Source organism: Ambystoma mexicanum, chromosome 10 (assembly GCF_040938575.1).
Source record: "Ambystoma mexicanum isolate Mex_15411 chromosome 10, UKY_AmexF1_1, whole genome shotgun sequence".
NCBI lineage: Eukaryota > Metazoa > Chordata > Amphibia > Caudata > Ambystomatidae > Ambystoma > Ambystoma mexicanum.
Window position 1 is genome coordinate 1,437,603,194 of NC_090932.1, and position 22,577 is coordinate 1,437,625,770.

General features: G+C 45.5%; 1 protein-coding gene across 1 annotated transcript in view; it reads right to left on the bottom strand.

Annotated features, from left to right (window-relative positions):
- Positions 1-22,577, bottom strand: part of PTPN11 (protein tyrosine phosphatase non-receptor type 11) — a 1,257,273-nt gene that overhangs the window by 1,181,675 nt on the left and 53,021 nt on the right. Inside the window, exon 2 of the mRNA XM_069619490.1 lies at positions 19-141. Coding sequence (XP_069475591.1) covers positions 19-141 — 123 coding nt within the window. The remainder of the gene's footprint in view (positions 1-18; positions 142-22,577) is intronic.

The window sequence follows — 22,577 nt, forward strand, 5'->3', positions numbered from 1 at the left end:
TTTGATCAACTATGTTACCTGACGGACAGTGTGAAATCCCCAGGGTTGCTTTTACTGAGTCGTGCCAAGAAGCTCCCATCAACTCCTCTGGTGAGGAGCAGGTTTTCGGCTTCCACTCCAGTGATGTTTGGGTGAAACCACCTAATGAGGAACAATAAGAAACAAATGAAGACACACATTCTCATAGATAGAAAGGAATTTGTTTCTGATTTTAGACAACGGCAACCTCTAAAGTAAAAATACAGCCAATATAAACACATTGCAGCACTTGCAGATGCCTAACCTCAATTAGCACCTTTACCCCTTGTCCTTTCTCCTACCCCTATCAGCTTACTTGGTTCTACAAACCGCTGCAGTCTTAAAAGCAAGTTACACCTTTTTAGTTTTGGCTATTAGGTGGCACTTAAGCATCGCCTATAAGCCGAAATTATTGCATTTTCAGCTCAGCTGTGAGGATGATGACACGCAAGGTGGGACACCACTTTTTCAGTTATTTACTCACCCACTGACTGCCCATGGCCACGCTAATGCATATAGCATTGCATATAGGCATAGGCAACGCAGCAGAACAAAGGTTTGAATACCGATCCCGCGCTTAGAAACCAATCTCTGTTATTAAGCGTGTCATAAACGAATAATTATAATTATAGCCATTTCCACACCCTACCTACTGGGATCTCTTTGTGCTTACTCTATCAAGCATCAAACATTAGCATGACAGTGTTACTTCTAATTAGTCTGCTAAGAGCTAATGGCTTAATTACAGCTGTAAACATGGTCGTGGTGTGATAACGTCTTAACCAAAGGCTCTTTCAGCTACTTGACTTGTAGCCAATAAATGCATCCTCGCATCTGTTCATTGCACTGAAGTCCTATGAAGCCTTGGCAAAGCCAATAGTGTTGGCTCTTGTTCAAGCATTAGATAGGCATTTGCCAGGTAATCCTATTTTCCCTGTTGCCATTTTAAGGCCAGGCAGTACCATTATGGCAGTGCCTGGCAAATGGTTATCTCACATGCTGACACAAAAGCGTAAACTGGAGTTTTGTCCAGGATCACAACCTGTACTTTACTATTTGATATGGTTGATCATCTTTGACAAATACAGTTACAGAAGAATATGTTGCCCAGCACCCAATGCCTGTACTGGCTCGTTCTTCAAGCAACAAAAAATTGAAATGAATTACAAAGAAGAATGTTACTACTAAACTCAAGTGGGCAAGCATGACTTTGTAAAGAGGAATAGGTTGGGTAGGCTAGATGAAAAATATCATTGGGCATTGGATTTCCAACATGCCACCCACCATCCTGACTAAAGACAAACATGATTAAAATAAAAAGCAACCTGCTTGGTGAGGTCAGGTCAATGCAATCAATACTGCTTTCGGTCAGACTGTACTTCCCCTTTTCAAACAAGTGGTCAATAAGAGGGCCACTAGTACCCACTTTGTTTACCCAAATTGTAGGACAGCGGAATCTCCTAAACTATTTACTAAATCACATGCTTATAATCCTTGTGCTCCTCCTCATCCTCCTATGTAACCCTGGACATTGATCGACTACAAAATATCTTACAAATGCAAGCTACCTCCTCACTTCCATTGATTCAATATTGGACATTTGAAAAGTACCCTCTCTGCAGTATTTATATATTGAGAGAATTACGTGTTTCGACCATAAACACAACACAATTCAATAACAGTGTATGGGGCAATCCTATAATAGGTGCTATACATAAGAGGGATTGATAATAACTAACCGAGCAGCTGATGCATAAAGCAGTGACCAGAAAAAACATGACTGGCACGAAGTACGAGGGGAGTAGATTTTTACAAGGTCTTAAAGGCTGTGGCGTTAGGCACAGGGGGTTTTATAGGGGGAGTTATTAACTAATGAGTAAGGAGAGGGCACTAGAGAGCCCGACCAAGATGGCCAGGAGCCTGTGAGCTCCCAGCACCGATTAACTATTCGGTAAAGATCCTGCCATTCCTGGAACGATCAACACGAGTGTGGGCTGCAGCAAAGTTGAGCAAGGTCCCCCTGCATATCAGGACGAGCAGTGGGCACTGCTGGACCTAGGCAACGGAAGATTCGTCCGGCGCAGCGGAGGTTCCTCCTCCCCCCCCCCCCCCCCCCCCCCCCCCCCCCCGGCGACGACTTTCATGGTGTATGGCTGGTAATGTGAAGAGGCAGCCTGGAGTAGGTGGAAACTACAGAAGCAGATAAAGGAAGAGAGTACACGTTGGGGCGAAAGGCGGAAAACAAAGACAAATTCGTACGCTCTGCTGAAGCATCAGACAGACACTCGCTGATGGAAGTAAGGCCCTCGAGAGGGACAACGTGGAGTGGCCGAGACTCGCCCGGCCCTAAACGTACTTTGGCAACACTCATTCGGTGGCCGCGAATGTGACGACTGATGGGGAGGCAGCACGCCTGGCCTGGCCTGCCTGAACTGCACTGACCCCAGTGGCGCTCGGACCAGTCAGCACACTGCAGTGAGCCGACGACAGCACAGTGTGCAGTGACCCGATACTTTGCAGACACACCTTTGGAGATTCGGCACAGACTCTATTGTGGGAACGGGGTGAGAATGGGACGAGTGGAGTGCTCGTTGTGGGACATTGGACTGCATGGCATTCCCGCTATGGACCCCTCTCTTGGCGTCCATTGTAGGATGAACAATCTGGAATGGAGGCCCGACCATTCACTACTAGTCTAACCCAAGCAGGCTGAAATAAGGACAGGAAGGCATCCGAAGGCGGCGGGGCACGGGAGACCCAGCCCCGATGAGCAGAGACTCCTCACCTGTGGCGAGGCGAGGGAAGCCCGCTGTAAGCAGCCCTCAGGGAGCAGTTGGTGATGACGCCCGAAGCATAGGCTTGCAGCCTTGGACACAGTAACAAGACCACAATCCAGCTTCTGGTAGAGGACCTACATATGCTAGATTTCATCGCATCTAGACAGGATCGTGAATGTCAGCCATTGCCTCCTATAGGTAGAATTACGAATATTAGCTCATGTCACATCTAGACAGGACTGTTAACATCAGCCAGTATCACATTAGATATAACTGTGAATATCATTCATCACGGCTACGGTACGTATAACTTAAAGACCAGTACATATATTACACCACATCTATGCACAGAGGCTGCAGGCACAGCCAAGCATCTATGCACCGTTGAAAGCAGCTATGGCTATGCTTTCCGGTCTAGCAGCACATATAGCCATGTCCAGACTGAAACACCTGATGTAGCATAGAGCGACAACCTACGAAAGAAATCCGGTATAGCTGGTCACACATCGGACTCTCTCAACAATAGCATTCTATCGCAAACCACCAACAGCGCCCACCCACATGCCTGACCTCGCTCTGGGCTGCTTAGTCGAGCCTAACCAGCCACCAAAGTCCTAGACCGGCAGAATGCACACAAGCATCTCCTAATCTAAACTCTTGATTTTCCAGCACATTGACCACTGTCACCGAGGGTGTTCCAACCTAAAAAGCACATTGAGTCCACACAAGGGGGGGGGGGCGCTATATAAATAACCAAATACAATATAATACCGGCAATCAGGTGGAGAACTCCTGAGGCGCGCTCGTGATGAAGGGACTGCAGTTAGACAACAATTGGGGTCTGTTTGGCCCCCATTCCTGTTCCGGTCAGAGTCCAGTAGTGGTGGACAAAGTAGGAACGGAGGTAACTAAAGGGCTAATGCCATCACATAGGCAATCACCCAGGGGAGGCCAACACGGCCTTGCAGTCTGAACACTACTGCTGACACTAAATAGTGGGGATAACGCAATGTCTCAGCAGCCATCTGAAAGCTCATAGAGTAGACTCGCTAGAGTGGACTGGACTATTCAGACTACACCACCAGCCGACAGTGGTACATCACTGCACCCCAGAGGACACTGATAGAGTACAGAGATACCTGTGACTGCTCCCCCCCTGCCCCTCCTTTCCACCAAAAGGGGCTGCTGAGCTCCCTCCCCCTTGGTGGGGCACAATAGGTCGCTAGAGTATTAACCAGTTATGCCAATAGCCAGAGAGAGCACTGGAGGATCAAAGGTGGAGGTGAAGATCCTCAGATATCGCTTGGTGGATCAAGGCGGCGGACTGCAGTCGGCGTGGAACAACTCGGCCCCAGCCACTGATCCTGTGGCGAGAGGCAGAACGGTGGACAATATCTGGAGACTCAAAGTCTGCACAGGGAGCTGGGTCTTATCGAAGAGGCGAACATACCTGAGAGCGGTGAAGAGTCACACAAAAAGGCCAAGGCAAATAAAGCGGGGAAGCAGCAAACTAAACGTCACTTTGAAGCCGCTATCCAGCCTAGACAGAGCAAAGCTACTGAATCCCAGGATGGGTGTACAGTACCCATGACACAAGATACCGCAATTGCATTCTGTGACATAAAAGAGATGTTCAACCAGCAACAGAACAGCATTCAGTCCATTGATGGGAAGTTAAATACTTTGACATGCAAGGTGGACAACATGCAGGTCCGCCTTGACAAACATGGAGAAAGACTAGATGAGGCAGAGGGTTGGATCTCGACCGTTGAGTATGCGGTTCCATCAGCGTCCGACATGCTCCAGGGACATCATACAAGTGAAAAGGGCAATAAAAGAACTGAAAAACAGGATGATCTGGAATCCAGATCTAAGAGAAATAATCTAAGGATAATTGGCATCCCCGAAGCAGTGACTCACAGAAACATGAAGCCCTTAATTGAATAGATCCTGAGGGATGCACTGGGAGTGGAGGGTTTCTCAGCTACCTTCATCATGGAAAGGGTGCACAGAGTACCCAATGGCAAAATGCTGATACCCGGGAATCCCCCACGCCCGATCATAGCAAGAATGTTAAACTACTGAGACAGAGACCTGGCCCTCCACAAGGCGAGAGAAAAGGGAACTTTGACATATAAGGGAGATACAATTAAAATCTTTCCAGACTTCTCAGACAAGGTTCAGGCATCAAGGAAGACATACATAGAAGTGAAGAGAAGGATGCAGGAGAGAAGGATTTGCTATGCTATGATGTTCCTGGCCAATTGCGAGTGAAGCATGGGGAGCGTACGCTGTTCTTTCACAACCCGGAGGAGGCAAATGCATTTCTTGAACAGTTACCACGGAACCCAAGACCCAGAGGCAATAACGAGTGACACTGCAGCTGGAACGGAGTGGACCTGGTAATGGCTATTGGTGACTCATGTAGATTGGTATGGCTCAGAGAGAGCTCGTTGAATGGACCTTCCTGTAGCAGGTGCTGGGCATAGTTGGGCTTCTAGTTGCCTCTCAAGCGGAAGCAACAGTTCAGAACAGGGTGAGGCTGGCCTGTTGGGGTGGTCGGCTAGGGGAGGGGGTGGACAGATGTGTTACTGAAATGTTGGGGGTTGTCGGTGGGGGAGAGGGGCAGTGGGGTTGTGACAAAGAGGAACTCTTGGAAGCAGGCATGATCCATACAAATGGGATATATTGGGACAACTGGTTGGGGCAGGAACAATACAGGAGTATGGGTTTTGATCCTGGATTATTATCATATCCAAGGGATGCTGGGTTCGATTAAATGTCTTACGTGGAACATTAGGGGGCTAAATTGCCCATCTAAGTGTTGTAGGGTTCTACTCTATTTACAGCGCCATCATGTGGGCGTAGCGTTCCTGCAGGAGAATCCTCTGATGTCAGACGCAGAGTGAAAATTTGGGAAAAGCTGGGGATGCCAACGATATTTTTCTTCTCATTCCTCATATGCGAGAGAGGTATGCATTCTTATCAGTAGCACTATAGAGTTCCGCCTGATCAGCACAACTAAAGATCGAGAGGGGAGGAGTCTGATAGTGCGGGGGAAGATCCAGGGCCGACTGTACACCTTCATTAATTACTATGGCCCGACCAAAGACACCATAACAACCTTAGAGTGGCTAGACCTTCAAATAGGGGATTCCCCACCAGAAGATATATGGGCCGGGGATTTCAATGCGGTATTGGATCATATCCTCAACTGTACGGTGGGCCCCCTAGGGTTACCAACCAGGGGTACAAGTGAGTTGAGGGGCATGTGTCACACATGGGAGTTAGAGGATGTTTGGAGGTGTATGAACTGTGAGACACAGCAATATACTTTCTACTCCTCGGTCCATTACTCCGCTCCCGCGTGGATTTCTTCCTGGTATCACAGGCATTGATGGGAGCAATCACAGAGGTGGCAATACTGGCTCACACACTCTCGAATCATGCCCTGGTATTATTGAGCATGGACCTGACGGGCAAAGGGATGGAGAGGAAACATTGGAGGGTCAAAATGTGAATCCCCGGTGGATACTAGTTTCCGTGAAGGCATAACGGGATCAATAGACACCTACTTTGACACTAATGTCAGATCGGTGGACTCCCTTGGGATACTCTGGGAGAGTCTCAAATGTGTGATAAGAGGGGAGTGTATCTCGAGAGAAGTGGGGATGTTGAAACAAATAAGGCGGGAAGTAATTGACAGAGAAGCGCATAAATAAACTACAGGCAACTGAGTCCAAGGCAACACCAGGGCAATGTGCAGAAATAATGCAATGCCTACAACAGTTTAAAACACTGGTGCATAGGGAGGCTAAATTAATTGGGTGGAAGACGGCAGTGAGGCAATACAGGGAGGGACAGAAACCTGGTAGACATTTAGCGAGGATTACAAGGCAGGATAATCACCAGGACCTGGTCTCATCTATAACAGATGATCAGTGTGTGGAGAGGTTTGATTACCTTGGTATAATGCAGGATGTTTGCCGATTTTATGGGAAATTATACTCCTCCCAAACACATACCACTCAGGCAGAGTTAGAAAAATACCTAGACCGGACGGTCCTACACCGGTGGCACTGACGAGGAAAAGGAGGGACTGAGTTGCCCATTATTATTGGAGGAGGTCCTGATGGGAAGGCCCCAGGCCAGATGGCTTGACGGCAAAAAACTTTAAACGCTAAGCAGCGAATGATTGCGCATCATACAGATTGATCGCTCTCATTAACCTAGATAGTAAAATACTGGGCAAAATATTAGCCTCTAGTTTGCCACCACTAATGTGTACAATGGTAAGGGCTAATCAGGCTGAAATTATCCCAGGACGCTCCACTTCCTTTAGGATATAGAGAATGTTTGGGCTGATCTCTGTTTTGGAGCAGGAAGACCAGGTGGTGGCTGCCCTGTTGGATACCACTAAGACCTTTGACTCGGTGGAATGGCCCTTCTTGTTTACATTTATGTGCAGGATGGGATTGGGAGAGCATTTTATAGCCATGGTGTCGCTCTTATATTCACAGTCGGTTGCAAGGGTACGAGTAAATGGACAGGTCACGCAGAGGATAGAACTGAGCAGGGGCACTCGACAGGGGTGCCCCCTCTCACCATTGTTGTTCGCCCTGGCAATTGAACCCCTGGCAGAAAGTATATGGGAGGCCAACCTACGTAGAGGGATACAACTTTTCAAGCATAGGGTGGTGATCTCGCTCTATGCTGACAATATGGTGCTGTTCGTTAAATATCCTAGGCACAACTTGGATCCCAGAATTATCAACAGTTATTCCCTCATAAAAAAATTCTATAAATCACATTCAAAAAATATTTTATTAAGATTCTTTAGATTAAAAATCTCATCACATGAGACCACAATCCTGAGGCCACTTAATCCTGATTAGGCCCAAGTGTCCACTCGACTCTTAGGAACTGTACCTTGTTCCCTATACTGCTTAATACTGTGCCACCCAGCTGTGACCCAGCACGCCCAGTGCCGTGCCATCTTGTGACTTGAGAATTGGAAAGATGTTCAATTTAGCAATATTGCTTTGCACCATGGCCGTTTCCATGTATGCTAACTCTAGAAGCCAAGAACACAGTACTCACTTTCTGCCAGTACCGTTCTCAGACCTTAGCCTGCCCACCCTTACAAACACTGTTACCACTAGTCAACCCTCTTACAACAGGACCCTAGAGACAGTATCCCACACCTCTCTACCCTGTGCCACGACAAACAGAAATGATAGATTTCACGCTAGATTAACTAAACTATATGAACCACTGAGAAGATCCCTTCCGGGCACTAACCTCAAAACCAACCATAAACTTAGCTTAATACCTAGCCACCTGAAGCTGATACCACCACTGTCCACCTTGAATAAGCCTGCCTATCAAATTAACAATGATAAGTTTAAGACGTGTATTAATAATTCTGACATACCTACCCCAGCCCATAAAGTAACTGAGGCTCCCCCCTCAAAGGAGCGCTGCTCAATGCTAGATCGATTGTCACCCACGCCACGGACATTGCAGATCTAATCATTGAAGGTAATTTGGATTTCCTTGCAGTCACAGAAACATGGCTCCATGATGCAGCAGGACCTGCACTTATGCTAGCTATCCCCGATGGCTACACGATAGCTAGACAAGACCGAGACAGTACCCGAGAAGGCGGTATTGCCATTATTTCGAAATCATGTCTCGGCCTTAGGCTAGCCCCTACCCAGTTATCACAATCATGTGAAACTCTCTCAGCCAAACTCCAAATAAATAATTCACAAACACTTACCATTCACCTAATATATAGACCGCCTAGTCCCCTTGGTACCTTTGAGGAGGATCTGCTTAACAATCTCGAATAACCTTAAACCCTCCTCGCAACTACTTCTATTAGGAGACTTTAACTTGGGTTTTATTGACCAAATGGATAAAAATGCCACAGAAATAGCAAATACAATCAACACACTAGGTCTATCCCAAAAAGTTAATAAACCTACCCACCTAAAATGGAGAATACTTGATTGGATAGCGGACTATAACTGTTCAGTAACTATCTTATCCATCCTGCCACTTTCATGGACAGGCCACTTCTTGGTGTCCTTCCACCTAGCTACCACAAGACCCACCCCTTTGGCCCAGCCATTAGTGCCACCATGTGCTAATAGAAGCAAAGAAAGTCTCACAGTAGAGAAAGTTATCCCTATGATCCTCCCTACCTTGAATGCACTGCCAGGACATCTTGATCCTAGCATCCTAGTTCAGAAATTCAATAACATCATGCTCACTATCCTGGACAAAATTGCCCCCGTTAAACTCAGACCCAGCAAACCAACAGCCCACTTAAACAAATGGTTCACACCACAAATTGAAGACCTTCGTATCTTAAAAAGAAAAAGTGAAACCAACTGGAGACTTTGCCCATCCAGTGAGAATAAAGCTAAACTAACCTCACTTTCCTCACACTACAAGAAGGCAATCTGTCGGGCAAAAACGAAACTCCTACGATGAGCGCATCGCCAATTCCAACTTTAGTATGAAAGAACTTTTCTCCATACTCAAAGAACTAGAGTCCCCAATAGCCATACCCGATGTTTGTACCAAAGACAATTCTTGATGTACAGACATCCAACAAGCTCTATGAAACAAAATGAACACGCTCCAAAACAAAATTCAGCAAAAAAAAAAAAAAGATGTACTGATCCTACAGCATTCGCCTAATACTCTCTTGCCTAGTGTCTCACCACTGGTACATAATACTACTTTCCACTTCTCCAAAATGTCTACCTTGGAAGTAGAAAACATTATCCTGTCACTAAAGCCCTCAAACTGTAACGACGATATCTGCCCTGCTCAATTAATAAATGATGCTGCTAGAGAACTATCTTTTATTACCAAACTGATAAATGGCTTCTTTGCCACAGGCACTATCCCTGCCAACCTCAAACAGTCATGGGTGCTCCCCCTGCTCAAGAAACAGACTCTTGATCCTCTTATCCCTACTAATTACCGACCTATCAACACGGTCCCATTTCTACTTAAAATATTGCATAAAGCTGCCTATATCCAAATTCAAAAACACCTTGAACTGCACAAACTCTTAGACAACAGACAATCTGGATTCCGCCCACTACACGGAACAGACACAACATTAATCGACCTCAAGTCCCAAATAGTCGAGCAGAGACACAAAGGTAAGACAGTACTCCTGCTCCTACTCGATCTATCCGCCGCATTTGATCTGGTCAACAATAAGGTCCTATGCCGACACCTTGATTCCGCTGCCCACTTCTCACCGGGAGCCATCAAATGGATTGAGTCGTTCCTGAGCGAGAGAACCACGAGAGTCTTCTCTCCCTCAGCAGCTGCAGACCCGACACCTATCCTGTGAGGTGATCCTCAAGGTTCCTGCGTCTCACCAACCCTTTACAATATCTTCACCAAACTTTTGGTCGATGATCTGGACCATCTGGGTATCACCTACACTAACTATGCAGATGATACTCAGATTCTCCTCCCGCTTTCTGGGGATCATAGAAAGGACACAGGTTTGGTGAACAAAGTCTATCTTATCATTCAAGCATGGATGGCCACTCACAGCCTCTGCTTGAACGCCGATAAGACTGAGCTGATCATTTTAGGATCACAGGCCAACATTAAAAAACTTTGCCAAAAATGTTCCTCCTTTAATATTGACGGAAACACTATTAAAGTTTCCAAGGAGGTGAAAACCCTTGGATTCTACATGGATTCTACATTGTCTTTTGACAAATAGGTAAAATCCCTTACCTCCTCCACGGCCCACACCTTGAAGTTACTCAGAGCTGGTAAGCCTTTCCTATCCAATGATAGTTGCTTGATTCAAGCCAGAGCCTTAATACTCTCTAGAATGGATTACTGCAATGCCCTATACAGTGGAGCTAACAAATCCACTATTCAAAAGCACCAAATATTACAGAATAATGACCTTAGTGCAGCCTTGGGCATAAACAAAAAAAACATATTTCCTTCCTTAGACGAAACCATAATTGGTTATCCACGTCTAATAAAATATAATTAAAAATGCTCTCTTTGACTCATAAAGCCCTCAACAACGCAGCCCCCAGCTATCTTACAGACAAACTCCAGAGAAGAACAAGTTACTTCTTACCTGGTAACGTTCTTTCGATGGGATGTTCCTCCGACGTATTCCTTATCTTTGATAATTCGTCTCCAGTTTGCAGGCCTCGGAAATTTTTTTCAGCAGAGGGTGCTGCGCATCGACGTCCGTCGAATTGGTGTCCCTCGACAGCCACCGTATCGGCACCGACGTCACCATGCCCATAAATAGCCATGCGCAGCGTCCGTTGCTCAGCTCCGTTTTTGTAGCATAAGATAAGTCATGCCCGAATTGGTTATTGACCTTGAAGGAGCGTAAGCTGCAACCACATGGGAAGTATTACTGCGGTGATGGATGGGAGGGGTGATAAGGAATACGTCGGAGGAACATCCAATCGAAAGAGCGATACCAGGTAAGAAGTAACTTGTTCTTCGAAGGGATTGTGTCCTCCGACGTATTCCTTATCTTTGATAGACTCTCATAGCAGTGTTGTGTAATTGGAGGTGGGAGTAAAAACACCACGTTTCCTTTTAGGAATGAACAGAATGTAATACTGCTTTGCCAAACCTAGTCTCTTGACTAGAGGAGGAATCCAAGTTGTAAAATCTTGTGTAGGTATGTGCGGACGACCATGTGGCAGTCGCACATATATCTTGAACCAGAACCCCTCTTTGGAGGGCCGAAGAGGCTGCGATACCCCTGGTTGAAAGAGCCCTAAGATTTTGGGGAGGCTCTTTCCCTGCTAGTTTGTAACATTCCAGAATGGCCAAAATAATCCATCTGGAAATGGTCTGTTTTGTTATCGGTAGTCCCAATTTGTGCCCTGAGTAACCTACGAACAGTTGGTCTGCTTGCCTAATCCTAGCAAGTCTGCTGATGTAAAAGCTTAAAGCCCGCCTTGGGTCCAGCCTGTGTAGCCTTTCTTCCTCTTTCCCCATATGGGGAGGAGGATGGAATGAAGGTAATGTAATTTTATGAGTGATGTGGAATTCAGAAACCACCTTTGGGAGGAAATTAGGCTTCACCTGTAGGACAACTTTGTCTTTATGAATAATTGTATCAGGGGGTTTACAAGATAGAGCTTGTAATTCGCTCACCCTTCTAGCAGATGTTAGTGCCACTAATGAGACAGTTTTAAGGGTAAGAAATCTTAGCGAACAAGATTGCAGTGGTTCGAAAGGAGTACCCATCAGGAAATTTAAGACTAAATTTAAGTCCCATAAGGGAACTTGGAATGGTCTTGGAGGATAGACATTAGTTAATCCCTTTAGAAATTGTATCACTCTGGGTAATTTGAAATACGATGGCTCCTCTGCAGTGTGCTTGAAGATCGATAGCGCTGCGAGATAGCCCTTGATAGTGCCAACTTGAAGGCCTGAATTTGCCAAATAGAGTAGAAAGGATAAAACGGTTGGTGTACCACATGAAAAGGGGTCGATATTCTCTTCTCTACACCAGCTGCAAAATTTGTTCGAACGGCAGCGGTATAAAGACTTTGTTGCTGGCCTTCTGGCCGAAAGCAACACCTCCATAACGTCATCAGGGAGGTCCCAATCCTTGTATATCAACCTTTCAGAAGCCAAGCGTGAAGGCTGAGGGTTCTGATGTCTGGATGGAGAACCTGACCTCCCTTCTGTGAGAGAAGATTCTCCTTGAGTGGAAGGCGAATTGGAGGGCAGATGAACATGTCCAGAAGGTCCGGGTACCACGTTCTCCTGGCCCAGTCTGGGGCAATTAGGATCATGGTCCTCCGGAATCTTCTCAACCTCCTGATCATTTCAGGAATGACAGGGACTGGTGGAAACGCGTACAGGAGTGGAAACTCCCAGTCCACTACAAACGCGTCCCCTAGAGCTCCTCTCGGGGGAAATTCCCTTGAACAAAACAGATTGCACTTCCTGATGGTACTGGTGGCAAACAGATCCACTTGAGGGAATCCCCAAAGGGCAAAGATTTCCTGAAGGACTTCCTGAGCTAGTTCCCATTCGTGGGAGACTGTGCCCTGCCTGCTCAGAGCGTCCGCCGTCAAGTTCTTCTCTCCGGCTAGGTGAACTGCCGATAGAGAGATTCCTTCTTGAATTGCCCAAAACCAGAGCTGCATTGCCTCTCTGCACAGTGGCAGTGATCCCACGCCTCCTCTTTTGTTGAGGTAGTGCATGGCCACTGTGTTGTCCGTCATTATCAGGACATGTTTTCCCTGTACTGATGGGTAGGAAAGCTTTCAGCGCTAGTCTGATCGCTCTCAGCTCCAATAGGTTGATGTGTAGTCTGGACTCCGATGGAGACCAACGACCGCTGATGGTCAAGTCGTTGGCATGGGCTCCCCACCCGAGAGTGAGGCGTCCGTGACTACTGTTATCTCCAGTCATGGTTGCCAAAACAGTTCTCCTTTCAAAATGTTCTCTCGATAAGCCCACCATTGAAGATCTCAGGCTACCTTGTCCGGAATCCAAAGGAGATCTGTCATTTCTCCTGAGAACTGTGACCACAGGGTTCTTAGTGCCCACTGGAGAGATCTCATTCTCAGACGAGCCTCTGGCACAAGGAAGATGCAGGATGCCATGAGGCCTAGCAACCTCAAAAAGTCGAAGGCTGGGAGATGTTGGGCATTTTGAAACTTGGTGACCATCTGCAGAAGATCTTGAGCCCTCACCTCTGATGGCGAGGCTTTTCCCAGAGAAGTGTCAGGACCGCTCCAATGAACTGGAGCCTCTGTGATGGTATCATCTGTGACTTCTTTAAATTGAATGAGAAGCCCAGTTTGTGAAGGAAGTGGCAGACATAATCCAGCTGGATCTGTGCTTGTTCCGAAGATACAGCCCTGATCAGCCAATCATCCAGGTAGGGGTAGACATGAATCCCTCCCTTGCTTAGACTTGCCGCCACTACCAACATTAACTTGGTGAAGACCCTCGGGGCAGAGGTCAGCCCAAATGGCAGAACTCGAAATTGATAATGAGAGCCGCCAATTGCGAACCTCAGGTATTTCCTGTGTTTGAGATGGATTGGCACATGGAAATAAGCATCCTGGAGGTCCAGAGATACCAGCCAGTCCTAGAGCTGGAGGGCCTGAAGGATCTGAGAGAGAGTTACCATCTTGAACTTGTCCTTCCTGAGGAACTTGTTCAATTCTCGTAAGTCCAAGATAGGTCTCAGTCCTCCGTCTTTCTTCGGGATGAGAAAGTAGGGGGGAGTACCAGCCCTTGTTCCTCTCCGCTACAGGTACCGGTTCTATGGCACCTTTCTCTAGCAGGTCTACAATTTCCTGCAAGAGGAGCGGATCTGGAACTTTCAGAGAGCTGTTCCCCGGTGGATGAATCTGAGGGATGCGTAGAAAAGGCAGGCAGTAACCTTGGGCAACTGTCTCCAATGCCCAAGCATCTGACGTAATAGCCTGCCATTCCTTCAGATGTTGAGTTAACCTGTCCCCTACTGGTGTCTTGTGAGGAGAGTCCTCAGAGCGGTTTGGAGGCGGCTGATGCTTATGCCGAGGGAAAAGAGGCACCTGCGGCTTTTGTATTTTTAACCCGTCCACCTCGGGTGAATTTTTTCTGACCCCTTTGAACCGGCTGTCCTCTGCCTCTTCCGAATGCGGAATAGAAGCGAAAGGACTTACCTCTCCAAGAGGTTCCTGAGGGGCGATATGGTGTCTGACGGATTGCAGCTCCCAGGGATTTTGCTGCTGCCTTTGATGTTTGAAGCTTTTCTAAACTGTCATCCGCCTTCTTACCAAACAAAGAAGAGCCGTCAAAGGGCATATTCAAGAGTCTGCTTTGCACATCTGGAGCAAAACCAGACTTTCGCAACCAAGCAAATCTCCGGATTGTTGTACTTGCCGCCATGGCCCTGCTGATGCTCTCAGCATAATCGATGCCAGTCTGAAGGGATTCGCACATTGCGTCCTTACCATCCTTAATGATGTTGAGAAATGCTTCCCTTTCTTCTCCCTCCGGGAGGCAGTCAGCCGCTGATGAAGCACACTCCCAAAGCGTGTGACTGAACCTTGCGAGCGTACAAGTAGCATTGATGGATTTCAACGCCATGTTACATGCAGAAAATAAGTTTCTGGCCATAGATTCATATCTCTTGTCATCCCTGTCCTGAGGAACAGTAGGGTAAGCCGATTTACTACCTGATGAAGTTGCTGCCTGAACAACCAGACTCTCCGGAGTTGGGTGTTTAGATAAATATTCAGGGTCAGCCATAGACACCCTATACTTGGCTGATCATTTTTTGTTAACCGCCGGGATAACCTCAGGGGTTTCCCAGTTTTCCAATATTTTCCTTTGTAATGCCGCATGAAATGGCACCACAGGATCCTCCTGTGGACCTTTAACCAAAATGTCTGTGAGGTCGTCTTGCTGAAAAGCAGGTGAAGGTGTAGACCACCCCATAAACTCTATTATCCTTGCCATCAAGGTTCTATAAGGGGTTTCAGCATGTTCCCCTGGGTCTGGTTTGGCAAATTCCACTTCTGGAGAAGTGTCCAACCCACTTGCTTCATGTAAGGATTCATGGAGGTCCTTAAACCTACCTTCCTCAGAGGAAAATTCCTCTGGTACAGGAGTTGGATTCCTGCAACTCAAAAGGTCTCTCCTGATCCGAAGTCTCCCCTTCCTCATAAATAGATGCTAAGGCTCTGGAATGATCAGATCTTGGAAATGGTATAAATCCCATTTCCGGAGCAGAAGGGGCCAAATTCGTCATAATTGGCTGAGAAAACATCGACATCGTCGACGCGGACATTAAAGGCTTCGAAGCCATCGAAAAAGGCATCGAGAAGGTTGGTAGAAACCTCGAGGAACTCGAGAGTATCGGAATTCTACTCGAGGTTGTCGATGACATTCTCGTGATCGAGGCTCTGGGTATGGCCACTGGCTGTGAGGTGGCCCTGGGTTTGTCCTTTCTTGGCGTCGACAACGGTGTCGAATCGACTGACCTGTGCGTCGAAGAACCCTTCGATAATGGCGTCAAAGACGCCGATCTATGCGTCAATGGGATCTTAGACGACGGCGTCGAAGACGCGACCTTGCCTTTACTCGAGTGTTCATGACGCTCTCGAGTAGCTTCTTTCGCCGGGTGCTGCGGCTCGCGGCGTTTTGATCTTTCGGGTCTTTCACCCAGGGTATCATCCTCAGCAGTCTTCGAGGGGTCGAGGCCGCTTTCTCGAAGACGCTAAGCATCTTTTTCCTGAATTCCTCCCACTCAGCCTGAGAGCTATGTTTTGTGGGGCAGGAGACCCTTTTCGGGGAAACGGCAGAAGAAGACGAGGAAGGGGATCTTCAACGTCTCTTTTTCGAATGCTTAGATCTTGAAGAGTGATGGGAACTGCTTCGAGATCTAGAACAAGAATGTCTTTTGTGATGGCGAGGAAACGAATGTCTCGACTCCGCCGAGGAAACTTTTGAAGAAGTTTTAACTGCCTTACCTCTCTCGAGCTTCCCCTTACGCTCCTTCAAGGCTTTCGGCATCATGGACATGCAGTCCTCGCACTCCAAACAATGGTGCTCGACTCCCAGGCACCACAAACAGATCATGTGAGGATCCGTCAACGACATTTTCTTTCCACAGTCTCAACATTTTTTGAAGCCGTACCGTGGAGTCGTCGCTTCGGATGAGGAAGCCATAGAGTACGAGTCGGTATTCACGAGGAATAATGAAATATATTTGACTGAAGAACTGAGCAACGATATTCCGAGGCCCCACGAAGCGTGGAAAAACGGAACTGAGCAACGGACGGTGCGCTTGGCTATTTATGGGCATGGTGACGTCGGCGCCGATACGGTGGCTGTCGAGGGACACAAACTCGACGGACGTCGATGCGCAGCACCCTCTGCTGAAAACAAATTCCGAGGCCAGCAAGCTGGAGACGAATTATCAAAGATAAGGAATACGTCGGACGACACAATCCCTTCGAAGAGCTACCCTTAGACCCACCAGAAGTGGGAATGGTAACTGTCTTACCATACCGAAGTATAAGTGCACCACTATCGGTGGTAATTGCTTCCCTGTAAAGGCAGCTAAATCCTGGAACTCACTGCCACCAGTTCCGAGAGCTGACCAACCCTACTTACACTTTAGAAGAAATGTAATAAAACACATCATCGCCAACGACCACTATTCCCCCATCGGGCTGTGCCTGCTACTGAAGTGACCCACCCACCCTGCATTAATAGTGTAATAGTGTGTTAACATCTGAAGAACTTGTGCAACATAGTGCAAGCCTGAGCGGTACATGGTGGGCTTCACTCTTGCAATCTATATTTCTTGTATATGGCTTACTATTTAAATAGGCCATCCGTAGTTTGGCTCTTATCTGGTATACTGTGTATTGTGCATATTGTGGATATATTTTGTGCATATTTTGTAAGCATGTAAGCATTCTAGACCTTGTAGACAGGGCCAACCCTAGCTTTGGCTTTTATCTTGTATATTGTGTATTGTGCATATCTTTGATATATTTGTGTATATTTTGTGTATTTTGTAAGCATGTAAGCATTGTATTTGGTTTACATTTCGCAACTTTGTAAGCTTCACATTTTCATACTGCGGCGCCCTTCTACTTATGAGTCTGGTGCGCTTAACAAATGAATAAACAAACAAACCACAATGCATAATAATTCATAAAACTACTAAGAACATATACAAATATAACAATGACAAAAACAAACACTTCTAAAATTAGAAGATTGGATGTAGAAATGCATCAGTTATTAGCAAGAACTGTATGTAAAGGAAACACTCCTTTATTTTGGTGTTCAGACCCAATTTGGATCTCTTGATTGATTTAAAGACCTGGTTTTACTCCAAGTCATAAACTCAACATGTTTCAGTCCCCTCTATCGTTGTGGGACTTTCATCAGGAGTAGTCACTTCAACTTTAGAGTCACAAAAAGCTACTACAATCTCTACTTTCAATGAAGCATCATTCATATATCTCAGGGTGTAACTATTGATAAAACAAAAACGAGAATCAGCAACCAATTGCATATATTCCTTTAGACACAACAAAGGTGTCTGGGTTAACCCTCGGTTTTTAAATTACCTGGGCACCGTTGTGCGGTTGGCCCCCAGTGGAGTAACAGTAAAAAATTGAACTAGTTATCTAGAAGGTAAAGTTTCTTCCAAGGAGTCCTGTAAAGTAATTACAAAGAAGGGGGAACCATTAGGATAGACATCTATCCCATGCCGGAGGCATTCAAATCCCTCACTACATCATTCGCTATGGAGAGTGTTTCATTTAGTCATAATCTGTCCTGTTAGTTTTATCTCTTTGTGAAAAATATTTTCTTATATCAACAGGATTCCCATATTGTTAATCTCGTTATCGAAACCCCCCACTACAGGGAGGATACCGTGCCCAATCAAAGTAAACCATCAAATCTAATGGTTAGGAATAGATCTTACCTGTTTGGAAAGAATGGTTTAGTTAATAACTATCCGCATATGTATAGGATGTGTTGGTGTCGCTTGTGTTGTCAATCACACGTCTATCGTGGCGTTGTATACTACGAGATCTGGTCCGTACACTGTCTGCAATCAACTATTCAAAAGCAAACATCATTTAGTCCGAGTCTGATCTAATTTCTCGTTCATTTTCTATGCAAAGCCTCGTACCCATTACATGAGGTTACAGAAACATACACGAAAATGGCGGGGCTTCCTAGAGCAGCCTCTGACACATCCACACCAGTTTAGGAAGACCATAAGAGTGTGGCACAACCTACCAGCCATGGAGGACTCACTAATTGACAGGTGGACTTACTACCGCTAACTTCTCGAGCAGAGTGGCATCTTGTGACTTAATATTTTAACTCGACATTCTCAAGTACGCCATCGTACTGCGAGTGGTATCGCTATAGACAAATCAAAGGGTAACAAGTACACTCCCTAGCCATGGCTTGTGTAATGGGGCAATATCTTAAGTCTTCATATTCTAATTCCAAATTCCAAATTGACGAGTTAGCAATGGTGCTGGGGGTGATCAGCATTAACCTCCCACTTATTATTAAACAATGGATATTTCTTACCTGTGTCAGTGTCTCGACAGGGTTACGTTCTTTTCACCCCTGCCGCTCGAAAATATAGACAGCAATCTCATGAACTTGTTATGGAAACAGTGCTTTTCAGGGTAAACGCACACTCAAAAACACCGGAACTCGCCGGAAAACACCGGCATATGTCGCCATATTAGAAGGTTAAACAACACTTGTAAATTACTTCTCCTAGTTCTTTCTTAGCCTTGACTTTTTTAAAAAGGTAAGCTCCATTATTTATAGAGATCGGGTTATATAGAGAGATCCCTAAATACAGGCAAATCTCCAACCTTATCGAACCATGAGTACGGCCAATCTCGGTTTAGTAAGGTATTAGCTACAACCCTAGGGTCGATACTCCGCAAGCACCATTACTCAGGGCCATAACATCTTAATAATATAATGTAAATTCTCATTAAGATATCATATCTTCAACCATTGTATTGACTCATTTAGACCCTTGGAGTCACTTCGAGTCAAAAAAATGAGTCTCTATTCTTTCTCAAACAAAATCTTACTTTTCATGTTGTGACTTTTAACTTGTATAGTCAAAAGCAGCGTTCATTGGAAATCCTCATAGCCGTGTTGTTTTTCAATAAAGTGTTTCACCAGTGTTGCTGAAAGAACTTTGTTCTTTAAACAACTTTTGTGTTCCAAAATCCGTGCCTTGACCTTTCTATTGGTTTTGCTAATGTATTGAAACTTACACAGGCATGTAACCATGTACACTGAGTATTCTGAATTACAATTGGACAGCTGTTTTTGTTGCCACAACTTAGGTAGTCCAATGTCTGCTTTGTTTTTCTTGGAGGTTGGTTTACATGTGGCACAATTACCACATGGATAATGACCAGTTGGAGGCTTAAGACCCCATGAATGGGTTAGACTCGTGGTTTTGGAAAACCTCTCTATTGGTGTGCTACTACTTACCCGATTGCCAATCGTGGTCGACTTTTTATACGCAAACATAGGGATAGATACTTCTGGATTAGTATCAGTAAACACTTTCCAGCGTTTTCTGACAATTTGGATAATCTTAAGGCTGAGGTTAGTAAAGGTATTCACACACACACACACACACCAAACGTTCATCAAGTGGGTGCTTAATCTCGTCTTCCAATAGGGCGTCCCGGTTATTATTAAACGCTCTTTTTGCAAATTTCTTAATCAGCTTTTTTGGATATCCTCTTTGTTTCAATTTACAAGTCAGACTCTCCGCTTCTTCCTCAAAAGCCATACGGTGACTGCTATTTCTTTTTAATCTTAAAATTGTCTAGAGATCCATATTAGGTCTGAACACCAAAAAATAGGATTGATTCCTTTACCTACAGTTCTTGCTAATAACTGATGCATTTCTACATCCAATCTTCTAATTTTAGAAGTGTTCGTTTTTGTCATTGTTATATTTGTATATGTTCTTAGAGTTGTTTTTATGAATTACTATGCATTGTGGTCTTATGTGATGAGATTTTTAATCTAAAGAATCTCAGTAAAATATTTTTTGAATGTGATTTATAGAGTTTATGAGGGAATAACTGTTGATAATTCTGGTTTCAACCTTTCTATTTACGATTGGTCAAAGTTCCCCTAAACTAAGGTAGAAGACCACTCCGTTGTTAAGTGGGCATTTGGTTTCTCCCAAAGCTATTTTTGAACAACTTGGATACCGTCATGGAAGATGCACTTCATTTACTGCAAAACAGGCCTAAATAGAACCTCCTGTCACGTGAGCCAAGGATGGAAACAGGAGTTGGGCATGCAGACCAGAACTGTGATAACCGTGTTCCTGGACTCCCTTTAATTCCCAAGAGAAGAGAATCTACTGCAAGGCCAAGTTCAAAGACAGTCTCTATGGCAGAAGTCATTGGCAATGAGAGATGAGGGGCTAATTGGGTGGGAAGCAAAGTCATGTCCACTTCCCGGCAACTGGGTATGAGCTTAGGTGCTGCTAAAGAGCCGAATGTTCCAGACATGGCACAAGTGTGCCGACCAATTGTAGGAAGCCATAGAACTTAGAGTCTTATAATTCGATAGCCAAGGATGAGCTGTGTGTCAAATAACGGTTGAATATGAATTGCACTAGGGGGGTGGGCATAGGTTGTCCACCTGGCTGTAGAGACCCAATCACAACCCAGTCCCTATAGAAGGTATACTTAGATATTCCCCTTGAGCCAACCACAATCCCCCGTAGGTTTTCCTTATTTTTTACATAATAGGACGTCATGTATGAACAATTCTTTAGTACTTAAGTGTATTTTTATGTGAATTGCTTTGAGAGCTCGAGTGAACGTCCGTCCATGTCCGTTGTAACTCTGTTTTTTTCTAGACAATTGATATTAAAACAGTCGAATGAGGCTTTGCCAACTTCCTGAGTCACTCTGATTATTTGGTGTAAAAGTTACTATGCATCCCATCCATGCATGACAGGTTACTGATTTAAGAACTATATGTTCACGTGGTCCAGAGGATGGTTAAAGACCCGTTGACCTGTTAAGCTCCAGAGCTTCAGACGATCGTACATCCTCCGCCATCTAGCCGGAAGATCGCAGGGTTTCCTGTGGAGAGCAGCCGAATAGAAATCTTGCAAGAAAATCAAGAAGGTGGGCAGGGTCCCTCTGACGAAATGCCTACTTGATTTCCACAGGTGCTTTACGGACGGAAGGCGAAAGTGGTCGGTTGGAGGAGGAGACGATACCGAAGGCCTTGAGTCAAAATGACCGAATGGTGGGTAGATTGAGGGGGATGGCAAATTAAGGGAATGGGGTTGTGTTAATTTTAAAAGTAACGAAAGTAACGGGAAATACTGTGTGAAGAAATAGAGATGGCGCCTAACGAGTCCTGACTCAAGAGAGTACAGAAGAGGTTGTCTCGCACCATAGCGGGGGTTCCTAGAGTACGTGTAAAACAGGTTTTACATAAGGAGATGAGCAAAACTCTGTGATCAGAGTATTGATTAGAGACAAAAAGGAAAAAAGGGTGATCACTGAGGGTTTAAATGTGAAAAGTCAACTAGTCTGTGTGTATTTGTGTTGAGGTAAGATGGCAATGAGCAATACAGTTAGTTGTGAAAGAATAGAGATAAAAGTGAAAGAGTTATATTGTTTATCTAAGGAAGTGGTTTGTACCAATCCAGAGATGGAAAGAGGTTTGAGTGGCGATTGGTGTAGCGTGCTTATATTTATAGTTTTTGGTGAAGATATTTTTCTAAAGTCTGGTAAGTATTGACAGTCAATTGAGACTCATCACAATGGGAGCGATCACTCTTCTGATGCATTTATGTAAGACATTGCCAAAGCACATGCCCAAGCTCAAACAGTACAGTGCGGAATGGGTGAAATGCACAGCAGATGAGATGTTCATGCCATGGCCACAAGGGGGATCGCTGTCAAAAGCGGCATTGCAACACATGACCACATACTTGCCCCCTGCGTACAAGAGGAAGAAATTGGAGAAAAGGTTAGCTATTTTAGAGCTTTCGAAGATGTATCAGGAAGAGAGGGAAGATCCGCCGCCCGAGGAGTGGATGCTTAGCCAATGTAAAGAGGAAGGTGTCGAGCCTTCGGCTCCCCTTGCCTCACCTGAAGTGACAGGCATTGATATGAAAGACATAGGGTAGTATCCATTAAAGGAACTGAAGGCGGAGGCAAGATATAGTAA